The following is an 18626-nucleotide window of genomic DNA, read 5'->3' on the forward strand; positions in this document are numbered from 1 at the left end:
ACTCTTGCAATCATCAATACTGTGAGGCAAACCCCCCAAATGTGAAATGTTTGAAAAACTTTTAGCCCCCTCTTGGGGGAAAGCGTTCAACGAGGAGTGGTGAGGGATGTTGACACGATTACTCAGAACCCAATAATGTCGATACAAACAACCACTGGCAGAATGTTGAAAGGAACATAATCAAAACAAAACATCCAAACTTTCCAATGAGTCACAGTTTTTGCCAGCTCTGAGCTCATGGACCGGATTTTCTCTCCGATACTCCCCAGAGAATCCTGCCAATGTTTGTCATATCCTATGTTCCCATTTTCCGTAAATCATGTTTTCAGGGAGAACTTTAGAATGGGTTCATGGGGAGCTAAGTCAGTTCCAATTCCAACTCTGAATAACAAGCCTGTAAAATGAATAGCACTGCAAGGAGAACAACATGGCACTTCTTCATAACAAGAATTGAATATCAAGAGGTACAAAGGTATCACAGGGGGTACCATACATACATCAACAGGTAGAGCAATGCTTATCAAGGGTACTGCTATGGCACAATAAAGGTATTTCAAAGGTAAATGGTACAATGGTAAAACATGCTTCCCAGTCAGAGAAATGAATGCTAAAACTCAAGGAGTGATATTCTTAAATTACAAATACAAAATCAAATTAGATATTTAATTCATGAATTCGTCTTAACTCACAGACTACAATTATTTGCAATGTCTCAAGATGGAAAATAAGACTCTTTTTTTTACTTTTGTTACCAGAAAGGTTGCTCAATATTCATCATGTTAACAAAAATAGCATTTGAAACACCGCAGTCTAAACTCTACATGTCATTTGCCAGTCCAAAAACTAACAATGGGTTGCCCAAAATAAAGCTTGGAATTTTTATTTCCAATGATATATAACTTGTCAAAATTAATCAATAATATCCCACACAAGTACTTCATTGAATGCAGAATAAATTCAGGGAGGGCTTTAAAGAAAAATAGGGTTGGAAGTTTGGGGTTCACTCAAGTACGAGAGGTGCACACTGTTTTAATCTAAAAGAAACTATCAAGTAGTCCAGAAAGAAAGTGTCAGCGAAACTTCATCTTTGTCTCAACATTATATATCAAAGCTTTTACAGTAAAAAGAAGAGAAGTTATGATTTCATATAATCTATTTTTTTCTTCACTTTTTGAAGACCAAATAACTATTTGGCCTATATACAGAAACCTTCCCTGGCGACTTACATGGATTGTTGGCTTTGCGGTGGCTAGTCACATATATAGGAACAATGACCCGCAAATGTAGTGTTCCTGCCCATAAGGGGCATGCATGTGAACACATGCATGAGGACATTCTTGTTGAATTCGTCTGGGAGTATGAGATACATGTGTCATAGCATCTCAAGAGTGGGCGTGTAAAGTTCATCGAGGGGCCAGAACCTCAGCGTTTTGACACACACAATCAGTGTCACAGAACTTGAGGTTTCTCCAACATTCACACAAGGGATGCTGCGTCCTCTTCAATTTTTTCTTCTTAATTGGACTTGTGATTGTGTGAATTTGACGCACCCCTTTTGTAATTTGGCTCACCGTTCCTCTTATACTTATTAGAAATATTCTATTCAACCAACATTGTCCTCTCGCCATACCATACCCATCTCCTTTCCCTTTTCCTCACAAAGGCAGTGTTTTGACCCAGTGGATTAGTCTCTTGATTTTGAAACAGAGGGTCGTGGGTTCAATTCCCAGCCATGGTAATTCCCTATCAGAATTGAGCTGCACAAAGCCCATGTGAGGTAAATGGGTACCTGGCAGGAGTTGATTCCTTGAAATGCTTCTGCACTGTAAAAGACTTGCCAGGATAAAGCCAGGGTAATAATGTAATGTAATAAATGTCATGAGGTCCTATTGGAAATATGTAGAACTATTAAATGGCACGTTATATGCGCTATACAAGTAAGAACTGAATGATATTGGTATTATCAAGTGTTTAAGGTAGATGGTAGTATATTTAATAGCAGGAAAGTTCCAGCAAGTTTAGCTTTGTATAAAAAGTAATAAATACCTACTTCAATCTTTTTTCTTCTGTTTATTATCCATTTATTTGTTTCATCTATCATACTTTCCTTCTTTTGTAATTAAATCTCTATGTACATGTATACAATTTCATTCATCTATTCACTATTCATGTCATTCATTTAAAAAACTATTGAGAGAAAAGAATGGCAATCTAACCTCTACTTCATTTAGTTTATTCAATAAAATTTATGTTCACAATATAGATAAATATCTAATAAACTAATTTTGTAGCCAAATAAAAGATACAAATCTGATGTATTGATTAAGTAGAATCCGAGCCGAGGTTAACTGTATGAGTCCCTGTTATTGCTCCCCCAATCCTAACTACGAGACACCTGCAAGTTTTCAAATCTTTATTGTGTATCTTAAAATAACTTATATATCAAGAAAAACCTTCATCGCAATTAAGGCTCCTGAGTCATTAGCTACTAAACACGGAAATCTGGGCTTTTCCTTCGTTTTTGCATGGCATGTGAAAGTCTGTCTGAATGAAAATTGTCCATGGAAGCCATTTAGTACCTTTTTTGTATCCCCCGATAATTCGTTTTGCTACTGGTGATATGCCAGATATGCCCAGGGCTTCTGTTTGTGTAAATGTGAGTAATGCTTCTAATAGAAGCCAGAGGACACATGTCAAATATAGTTATCCTATTTCTATAATGTACATGTTGCATCGTTGCCGCAAAAAAAGACTTATCTCACAGAAGGCAAATTCAAGAAGTTTTATCCAAACTAATTGACTATTGTTACAGAGATTATTTAAGTAAAAAAAAAATACACCATCTAACAAGGTCTTCAGCTACAGAATATCAACTTCTCCAAGATGTCTATCAAAGTCCTGACTAACAAACAGTCACTGAGGACCTACTCTGGTTTAATTCACATTCTGGTCTAAAGATGTGATATAACTATGAACAGCCCATTGTGACAGGTATCTCTAGAAGTCCATTGCTTCCTGCTACAGACATATCTCAACACACAAATGAAGTGACCTTGGAACAGAGTCTCTATGGACCCTGTTACATATGCGTCAGGTTTGAAGCCGACCCCAACCCCGGCTTCAAGCCTGCAATTTGAATCTGCCCCAAGATCATTATACCGTTTCACATAAGCACGGCTCCACGTTGACTTTGCATGTGACACAAGTCACCAGATTTTCATTTAAACATCATGCATTGTTGTACGGTGCGTAGCTTTCAGGCCTACCCCGCAGTATAATAAATAAAGCATAATACACAATAAATAAATTAACTATTGTTCGCTATCACATCACTTCTGCATTTAGACGGCCTGAGTCAACATGGAGGTGTTACACAACACGAATTGTGGAACTGAGGCCAGACTCATGCCATCTTCAAATCACATCCAGAGGTAGACTCAGTTTGAGCCAGTGTCAGTCCGGAGCCAACCTCAGCCCACTTTCGACGTATGAGTAACACTCCCTTTAGGCACCCCCTTCTGCAGAAAATGAATACAAACCTGTGTCAAGATCGGCAACGCCTGAAGACATCTCCTTGTGGTTCTTGACGATAGAGTCCCGCTCCGCATGGCGTGGGTCTGGCAAGGTTCGACTCTTCCGCCGTTTGCTGCCCTTACGACCCGTCGGGTAGCCATCTACAGAACTGACTGACGATCTCTGTACAATGCAAATGAAACAGAGAAAGAGAAGAAGAGAATGGTAAAAAGTTCATAGATAATAAGCATGTTTAGAGTAATCATTTGTAATTATAGTATGCTATCTTTTAATCTTTGTTTTTAACTTATAAAAGAAGGGATTAGGTTGTATTTCACTACACCTTTATGCTGAAGTTAGATGAAGATATTGTTCATAGGTCTACTTCAAATCTAAAGGAATGTCTAACTAACCAATCAACCAAAACTAAAATTCCTGTCTCCATAGATTGGACAGTGCCCCCCCCAAAAAAAAATACAATATCCCATCAGACCAGGAATATTCCTTAAAGTTTCCATTTTGTAATCAGGAATACAAAATGCCACCGTAGGGTGAGACAGTGCATCCATAGTGAAATTTCACAATCAATAAATTCTAAAATCCCTGAGAAAACTCACAAAATTCTTTGACATAAATTTTGGCAGCAAACTCTGTTTCACTGACAAGCAGGGATTATATCATGGGTGATAACTACAAACAATTGTCCATAGGATTAGGTCAATTTTATACATCCATCAGGTCAGTAGACTGTCACAATTTGTCAACCATACCATGAACCTTATACATTTTAGTAAACAATAAAATAAAATTGCACGCTTAAGCCTGTCACTCTTAAAGGACAAGTCCACCCAAAAAAAAACTTGATTTGAATAAAAAGAGAAAAATTCAACAAGCATAACACTGAAAATTTCATCAAAATCGGATGTAAAATAAGAAAGTTATGGCATTTTAAAGTTTCGCTCATTTTCAACAGAATAGTTATATGAACGAGCCAGTTACAGCTAAATGAGAGAGTTGATGACATCACTCACTCACTATTTCTTTTGTATTTTATTATATGAAATATGAAATATTGTTATTTTCTCATCATTGTCATGTGAAATGAAGTTTCATTCCTCCCTGAACACGTGGAATTCCATTATTTTAACATTTTGTGATTCAGGCAAGGAGGTCCTAATCGTCAAATTCATAAAAATTGAAATATTGTATAATTCAAACAATAAAAAACAAAATAAATAGTGAGTGAGTGACGTCATCGACTCTCTCATTTGGAAGTTACTGGGTCGCTCATATTAACTATTTGTTGAAAATAAGAGAAACTTTGAAATGTCATAACTTTCTTATTTTACATCCGATTTTGATGAAATTTTCAGCATTGTGCTTGTCCGATTTTCTCTATTGATTCAAATCAACATTTTTCTGAGGTGGACTTGACCTTTAACAAGCTGTTTCAACTTTTAAACGGTTGTTAAAACTTGTTTTAAATATTGTATAAAATTTGTTTTAAACTTTAAACAATAGTTGTTTAGAGGAAAGGTCTTGAACAACATATAAAAGTTTAAACTGATTTTTACATTGTAAATAAAATGATGCAGATATGGTGTGGGACATTTTGTCAAGCAAGTGTGGTAAAATCAACAAAATTTTCTTTTAAATATCGAATGAAATTTCATGTCACAAATTTTATCAAACATCCATACATGTACCTTCCAGTATTTTTGAATTGTAAATATACCTTTTGATCAATGGCTATTATTATTGAAAATAGTGCTTAATCAAAGTTTTAATTTTCAGTTATGTAATTGTTAACCTGACTTCAGAAACTTCTATTGCCAGTGATAAGAAAGAGTTTTTTGCTGAAAAAATAATGTTTATTCCTGATTTACATAAAAGTAATTTGCACATATTGTCATTTCAAATGATTTTCTATGATTCCTTTTGTAAATACATCTACATTCACTCATTCTTTATTCTTGTTTAATGAATAATGACATGAATAATAGAACAGTTTTAAGAATTGAAGTGGATTCCTTGAGTAAAAATACCTACATGTATTTTATCATTGTTATGATTATGATCATTATTATTATTATCATTATTATTATTACTATTATTATTATCATTATTATTACTGTAATAATAGTTTCCAGTCATCAGGTGTAAATGTCTAACAAAAGTAATGAAAATAAAATCACACAAATTAATAAATACCAAAATCATCAAGATATCAAAAGAAAGATACTGTAATGCTTTACATGTATTGTTACAAGACCATCTGTTATCTATATACTTCTTACTAAATGAACCATGAAGGCGAGCATGGTGCAGGAGGAAAATTGACAAGGAACGGGAAAGATTACTCAAAACTTGCAAACCAGTGCTTTATGAAGCATATTTCTTGTCTGGCGGCACATTACAGACATCTCCTGTGTTTGTTTTCCTTTCACGGACATTTGGAAAACATTTGAAGTCAGGATTTATCTCTTGAAATGTAGTTTAGTTTGGTTTACTCTGGTGTTAAGCCTGTTCAACGATCAAAAGAGAATGTCTATTGCTGCTCTCCTTCAGACAAAATTAGATTGAAAGTCTAGCATGTACACAGTGGGTATGTTGGTAAGGGAATGAATCTTAAAGCCATGATAGATCTATTTATCCCTTCTCTGTTTAAAGGTAAAAATATCATCAAAAATAAAAAATTGTATAAAAAAATTGTATTAGGCAAGAGGGGCATCACATCAGTCTAATGTGCAGTATGTGCTCATATCTTTTTATCAATTGAAATACAAACATTATATCACAATGATCTATTTATATAGAATCAATGCATAGCAGAACAATTACTTATAAGCAATTAATCAATTTCCTCATGGCATTGAAAGTCTAGCATCTGTCTATCAATGTAGCAAATCGTGCAGATGGCAATGTATTCATTTTCAATCTGATTCTAGAGTTAAACTACAGTAACGATACAGATGTCACTTGTTGTATACACTGCAAAAATACTGCAGTATTTTTCTGTGTATACTGGTTGTTTAAGCCTGTCATTATAAAAACAAGCTGTTTAAAACAATTTTTAAACATTTGTTACATCTTTTTTTAATTGTTTAAACTTTTAACAACTTGTTTCAAACTTTAAACAAGTGTTAATATGTTAACACTGTTAAGCATATTGCTTAAGCTCCTCCCTCTATTGTTTAAAGTTTTTAACTAGTTGTTTTAAGTTTTTTGACAAGTTGTTTTAAGTTTTAAACAAGATGTTAAAAGTTTAAACATAATGTTATACACGTAAGAATGATTTTAAAAATTAACAATTGTTTAAAGTTTAAAAACTTTGCTGTTTTACCACAGAGTTGCCTTAAACAACCAGTACAAACTTTTAAACATTTTAGAGTGTATGATTACTGAAAAGAGAGGGAAAACAGTTTATATTTACTAATGATACCTCCCATAAGAGCTTCTAGGTCCCGAAACACAAAGGTTAGCAGTTAATCGTATGCTTCATTTTTACGTTTGATTGTACATTGTAGTTAATGGAATCAATTCTAGAAAAAAATTGAAAGTTTAAAAAACTTGATTTGGAGTGAAAAGCTTAAACAACCAGTATAAACTTTTAAACATTTTAGAGTGTATGATTACAGTTTATTTTATTACAGGGAAAACAGTTTTTTTTACTAATGAAACCTCCCTTAAGAGCTTCTAGGTCCCGAAACACTAACACTAAGGTTAGCAATTAATCGTATGCTTCATTTTTACGTTTGATTGTACATTGTAGTTAATGGAATCAATTCTAGAAAAAAAGTTCTACGACCATGGTGAAACTTTTTCATTTTCTTGATATTCTGAATGCTAGCAATTAGATTTTAATTATGATTCTCAATAGGAAGAGGAAAATATACTAAAAAATATTGTATCATTTAAAGTGCAGTATGTGTTGATATTCTTGAATAAATGTGGTTAGGTTGAGGCTAATCATTATCTTTCTACAAATTAGTAATGCAATGGAACAATAAAATTACTATTTTAAAATGCCGACTGGCAACATTCTTTCTAAAATCTTGAAAATGTTGTTCATTAAGACCCAATCTATTTGATTTTTATCAAAACTAAAAACTCATTCAGAATTCTTGTATAATAATCCTAGAATGTATAGCTTTAATGATATCTATTCACTCAATATTTTCCATAAATCAAATAATAAATCAAATCGATCTCTTGTTAGAAATGACATACACTGTATATAGTACCATCTCTGGGGGTGTTTCACAAAGAGTTCATTGACTTTCACAAAGTGAAAACGGGCCCTATAATATTAAGACTCGTATCTACCATTAGTTACATTAATAATCGTGTATGATCGATCATAAGAAATAAGCCCCATAATCAATTGCTAAGTTTAAATGTTACAAGTCCTGGGGGGTGTTTCACAAAGATTTAAGTATGACTTAAGTCGCACTTAAATGCCGACGCGTACATGATATGCAACGCGCAATCTTATTGATAGATACGCGGTAGTGCGCGTCCTCATGGCACGATCTGACCAATGCGGTCAAGCCTTTCATACCGTACGCAACTCGGCATTTAAGTGCGACTCTAAGTCATACTTAAATCTTTGTGAAACACCCCCCTGGTAAGTTTTTCATAAAGCTGTTTGTAAGTAAAGAGCAACTTTAAGAACGACTGGTGATCCTTTCTTATGGTGAATGGTATACACCAAAATATTGACGATGGTTTTAAAGCGCATAGGAAAGGATCACCAGCCATTCTTAAAGTTGCACTTAACTTACGAACAGCTTTATGAAACGGGCACCAGGGTGTATGTATACGTCTTACTTGACAACTCGCAAATATACAGGATGCTATTCTGAATGAGATCAAAGCAACATGAAAGTTCAGCCAGGGTGGATAAATGAATTATCATGTGTTAATTGAGATTTACAAGTAGAAATTGGATGGACAATTTCTCCTGGAAACTGTAATGACCAGCTTCCTACAGAGCTAATGCATGTCTTTTGCCAGATGCAAAGGTTAATTCTTTCACTTGTTTAATGTCACAACACTACAGTGAAACTTGTGGACATTCATTATTGAGAAAAGGAAACCAAAAAGGATAATTAAAAAGTGATGGATATCAACTAAATACATGGAAATGTAGCGTGTTAGGCCCATATACTTTCATGATCCAATAGAGCTGAAAATTTTCTACAAAGTATAAGAGTTAAAGATGAATTTCAGTGCAAGAGAATTTGTGCCCTGGATACTTTAACTTTGCTACCTAGAATGAACTTAACTATAAGCTCATATATAACATTTCCAACAGAAGTTTTTTCATAATTCTTCATAGAAAACTAGTTTAGACATGGACAAAACCTAAAAAAAATATAACCATTGAGATTTGTTGGTGGTTAGCGTTCCATCAAGAACTAAAAAAATGGGGAAAGGGAACTTGATCATTTAATGTGGCACTTCATAGTGCAGTTGTCCAAAAAGTTATAATTACCCTCTGTAGTAAAACAACAAATTATGGATCATCGAAAATCAAATTCTTATCTGACAATACTTGACTTTTATGGACTATAATCGATTAAAACTGGAGCTTACTCTCTTTCTCGTACTGCAAATCACCATGACAACACCTTCCTGATCCTCCACACATTGAACCGACCAACGACACGGCACGCAAGGCATTGTTAAGAATAAATATCGCGAAAATCCAAACTGATATTACTTTTTCACTCGCAATCCGCACTATGTCACTATGAAGCCGGTTAAGTATGTCTGATATATCTCCTAAGCTCACTGGCCATAAAAAGATTAAGCTGAAAGACACCCAACTTTAAGATATAGAAGCAGCTGCTCTGTACTGCACGATCCTCAGGACTAGCACCGTCAGGAGTGAAGAGCCAGATTATTCCTCAATGAACTTCCTTATAATCCTGTTATACGTTCACAAGTGTTTATAAACGAAAATGCATAATCCAACAGCTAAGTTTCAATTTCTTAAGTCATCAAAACAGCAATTAATGAAACCCGAGCAGCAACCACAATGAAGACACACCTGTGAACTTCAGACCTTCCTGCTAAGATGTTGATGTTGAATATTAACTACAACTCAATGATAAATGTGAGCATCACTGAAAGTATGAAAGCAATCATATCACCATATCAAAACGTATCAAGAATATGTTTTCTTAAGAAGGTGGACGAAAGTGAAAATCTTGAAAGACTCTAGTACATAACTTCCGCATTCTCTAGATGACGTATCGTGTTTAAATGGTGTCCAGGTTGAAACTAAATGCAAGTAACTGTTTTGTAGACAAGGTCATCTGTAGATTTGTAAATCCTATGTAGCGACTGCAATGACAGTCCAATAGAAAGAGCCTTATCTGCTTTAATGAATGATTTACAAGTATTTAAATGATTTTCCCGATTAGGATCAAACAACAGAATAGACCGTGCCTCATGGAAGTTGCGCTGCAAGAGACCTAACTTCACGAGGTATTTCCAGCGCTAAACCTTGATTCGCAGCGGCACGACGAAGCACTTTTAGTCACCGTGGCCGGACAGATGAGTTGGATCACTCGGCAACCCTTTCAGGCAAGCGACAAGAGCTGAAAGGGAGAGGAGGGGGGGGACAATGAAAGACACCCGTCGCATTACGGAGCAGTAGCCAAGTCTTCAACCCCCTTCATCTGAAAAGCTCCAATGGATGAGACATCAGGATTAGCCTAAATCCCTCAGACCTCTTTTAGTCTTCAACAACCATGTTTTCAGCTGTATCATTAGGTAATTATCTGGCGGACAATTAATAACACCGATATAATGTCTTTATTGCAACAAAAGGATGTTATTTAGGTGTCAAGATATGATAATCGACACCTTCAATTCAAATGGGACATCCTCTTGGAAAAGTAATGTGTTACGTGTGATACATGATCAGCACAATATTCTCAGGTTTTTCGTTTCAGATAAACTACACTTCTCTACCTCGACTTTGTGTCTCAACAACTGCTGCTTCTCAAGCAATGTGAAAATGAGCTATCTATTGATTTATCAAGACTCCATGAGCTTGACACTACCGCATTCACCCCAACTCTAAAAGAATCATAAATACAATGAATGAATCAATCAACCATACAGCATAAATTTAAAAAATATATACTAAATTATCCAATTATAATTTTCAAACAAAAAGTCATCAATTTCATACAAAAGCAAAATATTTGAAAACTGAGATTGGTCAATACATTATTCTGCTTCAAAAAACACAGGGAAGGGAGTGATATGTTCATAGTGTTGTTCGTTAGTTTCGCATGAATTAACTGAGCAACCAATGACAATATGTGGGCAAGAGAGGGGTTTTTTTTGTAAATGTGGCAAAGTTTTGCTATACTTGTATGCAAAACTCATTTGTGAAACCAGCATTATTTTTACTAATCAACATCTTTTTGGACAATCTTCGGCTAATACTTTCAAAAATCATTGAGAAATCCATTTGGTTTGCTATAAATCAGGAGCATGTTGCAGAAAACTTACTATAATAATGACTTTTCTAATATCATAACATCTCTTAACTGAACAATGAATTTTGATTGGCTGTTCAGTACGGCAGTTTCCTCAACAGCCAATAAAAATCCAGTTCAACAAAGAGAGTTACTATGAAAGCAAAGTTATGCAATGGGCCCAAAAGTAATACAAAACTTTCCATTTTACAATTCCTTCAAACAAAAGAAAATCTCTCAGTAAGACTTGCATGTTGAAGTTATTTAGTATTAATCAAGAAAATCCTATTTTTTTTAGTTCTTGCAATAAATTATAGAGTCACATTTGTCAGTTAAAAACACACAAAATTTGCCTGAATCCAAGTCAGGATATTTTTTTTGTTTTCCCTTAATTTTGAGTGTACTACTAAAAATACTAATAAATTCTATTAAAAATCCAGGTGAAATATGGTCCTTTATAAAGCATCGTTTAAAAATGGAACTGACTATCGTTGAACCTAAGAGGGCTGAAATCTTTGATAAGCTAGACTAGAGTAAATGACAGCTTGTAACTGTGGAAGGAAGCAACCCTATAGAGAATACTGCCTGTTGATTGGTCGATGATGAGTCGAACTTACCCCCAACAGAGATGAGGTAGGAGGGGGGTACCTCATCAGGTGACATAGGGTTCAGGGGACAGCTAGAGTTCTAAAAATGTATAGCCTGTTTAATCCAATTCCAATGGAACACTTTACAATCAACTTAATTAAATACATTTTTTTTCTAAGTACATAATGATAACAATCTGGTTATTCATATAGTCATGGGATTCAGTTATTCCTGCACACAATGCATGCACATCTTCCACTCCCTGTGGAGCATACAATACTAGACAAAACAGATACAAATTTTCATCATATGCATTTAAAAAAAAGTTTTGGAGTTACACACTTATATCTCTGCATATATTTGGGGTGTGTTACTATTCACAATTTTGGTACTATTTTAAATAGCAATGACAATCCTACTGTATACAAAAGTTATAAACAATGTTGAACAATACAAATTGGTTTGAATAAAATAATCATGAAAGTATTAAAAAAAACAATAAAAACTGATTATCATTTTTTCCCCACATAAAACATCGTTACGCTGATGTTGAGATTGATCGCACATAGTGAATTTATGCAATCAATCACAAAAAGTTACTTATTAATTTGATTGGTAAGTTGCTGTAAAATATAGGCACATTACATAAAGCTTTATAGTAATCAATCTTAGGGCTGGCTTTTACAATTGATCATACACGATAGTCAATGCAATCAGTCATATAAATCAGCACTGTAATCAATCACTATGCTTCATGTTACAGGTCCAAGAACTTTCATTGACTGGATTTTTAATTGTATTTTTTTGCGATGGATTCTTGCAAAGAATCCCTTCATTCCCATACAATCCCTTCCTTCTTGTATCACCCTTTCCATTCTTCTCCTATCCCATCTCTCCATCCATCTATCTCTCTTCTTATCCACCAATCTCTAATATTATCCTTGAGACAGTAGGAAATTGCTTGTTGGGTTGATAACTTCAGGGAAATTGCTTTATCTTCAAGTTCACTCTCATCACTGTTCCAAATCTAAAACACATCCAGATAGATTGGAGCAATTTGGGGTTCTTCGAAGGCACATTTTGGCATCTCAATGCGATCTGGGATCTCAATTCTCAAACACAGAAAACGCACAAACATTTTGTCCAACAGTTTAAGAAAACATGCTTCTATGTAGTGATAATATTTAAGTCAATGAATGTACATTTTTGAACAGAACTTCCTGCTGAATTCAAAGAAAAGATTTTTGCATATAAAGGTGTGATAGCCAATGGTATTATACATGTACAAAACAAAATAATGTATGAAGAAAGATCAAATCTCCTTTTTGCTGAAGATCTGATTAGTAATGCATATTTTGATCTATCTTCTAACAGGTGTAAGTAGAACTTCCTTATTAAAACGAAGAAAGTTCTCAACACAAAACTTCCAGGTAACTAACTGAATTAGGTAAGGTGTGATTTTGCAATTTATGGATACCATAAATTTAGGGATTATGAACTGTAGTTTGGGAAGGGGAAGGTGGAGTTAGAGTTACTAGATAAAAAAAAGAAACTGTCCATTATTTGCAAGTCATTGTCATCATAAAATGATGTGTCTAAAAAGAAATCTTTTCTAACTTTGACAGATTTCGGGGGAGGGGAGACGGGGGAGGGGGTACTTGTCTGATATTACATACACTGTAGTTGCCAAAATATGATGTTCTGATTGGGAAATTCTTAATAAAATTATCTACTGCGTATGGTTGAGCAATTTTAATGTTAAGATATACCACATTTATTGATTTAACTACACATTTTTCAAACGGGGAGCCTTATGATAAAATACGAACACAATGCAGCCAAAATGACTTACTTGAAAATAACCACAAAAATTTGTAAAGTTTTGCCAGGTAGTGAAAGAAAAATTATTGGAAGTACCATCCAGACCCCCTCCTCTCCCCATCCTAATTACAAGCCAGTGTTGAAAAAAAAATGAATACTGAAAAAAGGGGACATGTACTGTCAAAGTACAATGTATTATTAACACTGTAAAAACCATTGAGTAAATTAATTATCTAAAATTTTAAATATAGTATATAGCTCATCAGCAGTGAAGCATTCGATCCCACGAGTAAGTCGTGAAGGGGAAAAACAACATACTACTTAACAGTTAACTGATAGACATGGCCTCATTTTTGAATTGTAAATAATATGCACTCATCCGAGTTTTGTTAATCTATTTTTCTTGTGACTCTGATATCTCCATAACATATTTTGTAGGAAATCAAAATTGAGATGGGATGTTATCAATCTGTTCCTTCCTGCCACTTAAAGTTATATATGTGAATCTATTATCAGCGTTGTATAAAATCTTAAACAGTGTTATCACTGTGTAGGGCCTATATGTATTACATGTGGGATGTTCCTCATGAAGAAAGGTCTCTATCCTACAGTACATTAGAAAATTGTTCGGTGGTAAATTTCTCTCAATTTGTCTTTATAGATCAAGCATTACTAATATCTAGTAGCATATCTGAAAAGCCAACTTTTTTCATTAATTTATGTCTTGCTTCAAGTCCAGACACAAATTATTTATTTAATCTGTTGTTTACTTTACTCTGTATACATCTGACTGAATGCATACTGAATATCATAATACACTGTAATGAATATCAATAATGAATTCATTAATGAAGTGCAACATATCATTAAGAATGTAAGAATTATAAATAAATCAAGAAAACAAATTACTATCAATTCAAAATTGTTCGATTATTTAGGGATCATTTTTATCAATCTACCTTTCCATCTTTTCTGTCACCAAAATGAATTATATAATTTGTCAATTCATGAATTGTATCCATGGCAAGATTTACTTTATGTTGGCTTTGTTGTTGTTTTTTAGCTCTCTGTTGGTTGGATGGCTGTTGCTTTTTGTAAAATAATTCAAAATTCTACAAGTACACTGTACAATTATAATAATTCAAGTTGGGTACAATTCAAACTGTCGTTAAGACAATTGGTCACAATTCGATTCTGAAAGATCTAAAATACAGATTAGTCAAGCCTAAACTTCATTTGTATATGATATGGGTTTCTTGTACTAAAACACAGGACTTCCTCCATACTTTAATCAGCATTTCTTTCTTTGAATAGGGGATTTTGTGGAACACCAGAATCACAATGGTATACCAATGACAGGAAAGATTTCCTATTTAAAATATACAAGTGCATATTATGTTCGGCAAAAGGTAAAGTCCCAGAGATTTACATTTCACATGAAATTTCTATGCATGTCCATGTTCAAAACATAAATGTGTACTTCATTGACTGATTTCCTCTTTTGAATATACAAGTGTAATTCTTAAGTCAAAACATAAAGTCCAAGCATCCTGTATGTTTTATATGAAATTCCATGCATTTTGATGTTTGAATTTTTTTGAAGTTTTGTGCACTTCAGTGACATATCCAAAGATGACAGACAGAGCAATAAACAATTGATCTGAAATATATTGTTTTCTCATCATGCTGTTCAAAATAAGTTGAAATTTGTATTGGACCCAGTAGCAAAATTATGGAGGCAGGCTCTATTACAACATTCAAGGGTAATTTTACACATTTTGGGGGTGAATATACAATGCACTTGCAGCTGCTCAGATTATATTACCTCAATTTTTTTTTTCTTTAAAACTGCAGCTTAGAGTACATCTTATTTTCAATTCATGTTGTATTCTTTTCATTTTCAACGTTTCTTGTGGTTTTGGAATGATTTTCTGTATTTTTTTACTGATATCCACTTCGTCTTTTCTGTTTCCAACGGCTGTTTCTGTAATTTACGTCATTTCTCACAATCGCTGAAAATCATCATTCCTGGGGGGTGTTTCACAAAGATTTAAGTATGACTTAGAGTCGCACTTAAATACCGGGTTGCGTACAGTATGAAAGGCTTGACCGCATTGGTCAGATCGTCTCAAGAGGACGCGCACTAATGCGTATAGATAAGATCGCATGTTGCATATCTTGTACGCATCGGCATTTAAGTGCAACTTAAGTCATACTTAAATCTTTGTGAAACACCCCCCTGGTGGTACAATTCAAGTGTTTGATTTCACATTCAAAAGACAGAAATTTCTAACTTTCATTATTAAATTTGACCATCTCATAAGCCTGACCTAGCAAAACCATTGAAAGCAAGTTGCAATTTCCAACAGACTTTTGTCAAAGTTAAAGAGTCATACAAGGTGTTTTCATACCAACCCGGTCAAAAAAAATACCTGGTATTTTCTAGTCCAGAATTCTACACAGATCACATAGTATCAGGTATTTCACCAATTTAAAAGCAGTGTATTTGTACATGTAATACCCCCCCAAAAATAAAAAAAAATACCTGCAAGTTAGTGGATACTTTTCAAAATTTAAGAAAGCTTATGGGGATTCTCAGTAGTTGCATGCGATGCGCAATACAATGCAAAAAAGGCGTAACAATGATTGTAATTCCGAATGTGCGCAGTCATGCACGAACCAGGCGAGGGTAGGAAACAATGCAAGCACAAAGCAATCAATAGTAGGCGTGCGAGCACGAGTGTGGCATGTTATAGTAGGATACGTAGCGTGCACGAAGCACTCAATGAGTTAATAGATAGTGCAGCAAAAATACATGCACTGTAGCAGAATGCAAGAGTCTGGTTGCTGGCTATCTGTAAGTCCATACCGGATTACATGTACAAAAAATAAAAATAAACAGGGACATTGCTAACTTTCTACATTTATAATCCTTTAATGGACAACTTTCACAAAAATATGGACGTGGGGTCATTGTGAGTAAAAATTGCTTGTTTTCCTCACCAAAGTAGGGACTCTCCTTATAAAAAATATATAGGGATGGGTTGGCAAGTATGCTAAATTCAGGACAAGATCGAGGTTAAGGAGGCTGTGAATGCACAAAATTGATTATCACATATTTTGAGACCTGACTGCTGATTTACAAGTTATTTTGGGATTGGGCCAAGGGAAAAAAATTTGCATGGGGGCTCGGGGCTAATTGGACGCCAAAATGCCCCAAAGAAGCCCTGAAAAAAGAAAGAGTCCCTTAAATTCCCATAGGTTCAATTAAATGTGAGCTTATATGTGAGCAAATTTTGGCCGGTGAGCTTAAAGAGTAGCCCCAAAAAGACTTTTTTCACTCGGATTGGGCAGGTTTGAAAGCACCAACAGAGAGGGAGAAGAGGGGGTATTACTGAGCCTTATTGGCAAGGAAATGACAGGACCTCATTTCCGCCTCCCTTATGAATGAACGGACAGTGCGAGGAAGTCCTATTAAAATGATGGAAGCAATGCAAACAGGACTGTCAATCAAACAGAGAATAGGGGGAGATTAAGTACAGTTTGGCTTCTAACAGGTTCAAAATTTCATTGAATTAGGCAATCTGTATATTTTCGGGGATTGGGCAACGGAGAAGAAATTCATCATCAGGTGAAATATGTCGTATGTTCCAACATGTTAAGATTTGTAATCGCATTGATATTACAGGAGGTGATGGAATGCCAGGGTAGGAAATATATATACATTTTTTGTTCATTTTTGGGGCAATTTTTTTTCATATTGGGACAATTGCTAACAGGGAAATTTCACCCTGAAATTAAGTCTATTTAAAAAAAGCAAAATAAAAAAAACATTGGTGAGGGTTGGAGGTAAATCCATCAAAGATTTTAAAATGTTATTAGATTTTTTTTTATTATTTATGACATCACATACATTGTATGAGCAGCTTCCCCATATATCATGTAGTAAAAAAAAAATCAAAGTAAATTTCTCCAAAACATGAAAATTGTTCAAATTATACCTTCAGTATATCAACAGACAAATCATTTCATGCTAGCTTTTGAGATATTTTTTACTCATCGAAAATTGAAATTTATTTTATATTTCATAACATATAGGGCAACTGCCCATATGATGTCACAAATAAAAAACTAAATATTTTCTTAATCTATGATGGATTTTCCAAAAACCTTTACCAATGCTTTTTATTCTAGTATGTCACAACAAACTAATTTAATTGTTAAGGTGAAAATTCCCTTTAATTTTAGGGCTACTTTTTTTTGCACAATACCCAATTATGTGGTAAATGCAAATGACATTCTGCCATATGGAAAATATTTATTTCTGATATTTCATACCATTTTTGAAGAAATCAACAGTTTTCCTATAGTTGAACAGGCAAGTTTGTAACAAGAACTGAGTATCTTGTTTCTATCTTTCAAAATATTACAAAAATAGTGTTAAAACTGAGTAATACACATTTGAAAATTGGTGATCAAATGATTTGAAGTACAGCGAGTACATTTTCTGATAGCCATAACCCTTTCACTCCATGAATCAAAGTTTCAGCTTCTCTACACATTTCACTGCAAACTATATAAGCTTTTAACAGAAGAGGGAGCTATTTAATATCAAACAAGACTCCCATTGATCAAGTTCACCTGAAAGCTTGACACTTCTCACTGACATAATGACACCAGGGGAGCATTTCATGAAGAATTTTGTCAGTCATATTTCACTGGCAATTATGTTATAAGCTACTGAAAATCCTTGCATCTGATTGGCTGAGAGCAAAGTACTTTGCACAAATCACAGATAAGAATTTCCACAATAGTTGTTACATTGCCATTTTATCCTGAACGTTATTGGTGATTTTATCTACTTGTATACATATGGAAACACCCTGGTGTTGTGGTTTTGACTCTTGTCATTCAATCAGAGGGTCAGGAGATCAATCCCAGTGCACCACTTGCATCACTTGGAAATCCATTCGATCTATTCTCTCTGAGCAAGTGTTGAATGGACACCTAGAATGGATAGGTTGTTGTATTTGCACAGCATTGTATTACAAAGCTCATTAATGGAACAAGATGCCATACTATCCAGGGAATGGAGAATGTATAGGGGCAAGACTTATCGAATTTCAATCAAAAGGATACTTATATCACTTCGATACAATATATGATTTTTCACGGTTTTTCAGACTCACAATTCGTGCTCATTCC

The 18626-nt window shown here is 34.4% G+C and overlaps 1 protein-coding gene across 4 annotated transcripts in view; it reads right to left on the minus strand.

Moving 5' to 3' along the window:
• Nucleotides 1-18626, minus strand: part of LOC121418684 (rho GTPase-activating protein 18-like) — a 128854-nt gene that overhangs the window by 59168 nt on the left and 51060 nt on the right. For 3 of the 4 annotated variants that reach the window (XM_041612690.1, XM_041612670.1, XM_041612679.1), the window contains exon 6: nucleotides 3540-3696. In XM_041612690.1, the coding sequence (XP_041468624.1) occupies nucleotides 3540-3696 (157 nt within the window). Of the gene's footprint in view, nucleotides 1-3539; nucleotides 3697-9111; nucleotides 10098-18626 lie in introns of those variants that run through there. The other variant, XM_041612698.1, reaches the window with a different exon arrangement.

This window comes from Lytechinus variegatus, chromosome 1 (assembly GCF_018143015.1).
Source record: "Lytechinus variegatus isolate NC3 chromosome 1, Lvar_3.0, whole genome shotgun sequence".
Lineage (NCBI taxonomy): Eukaryota > Metazoa > Echinodermata > Echinoidea > Temnopleuroida > Toxopneustidae > Lytechinus > Lytechinus variegatus.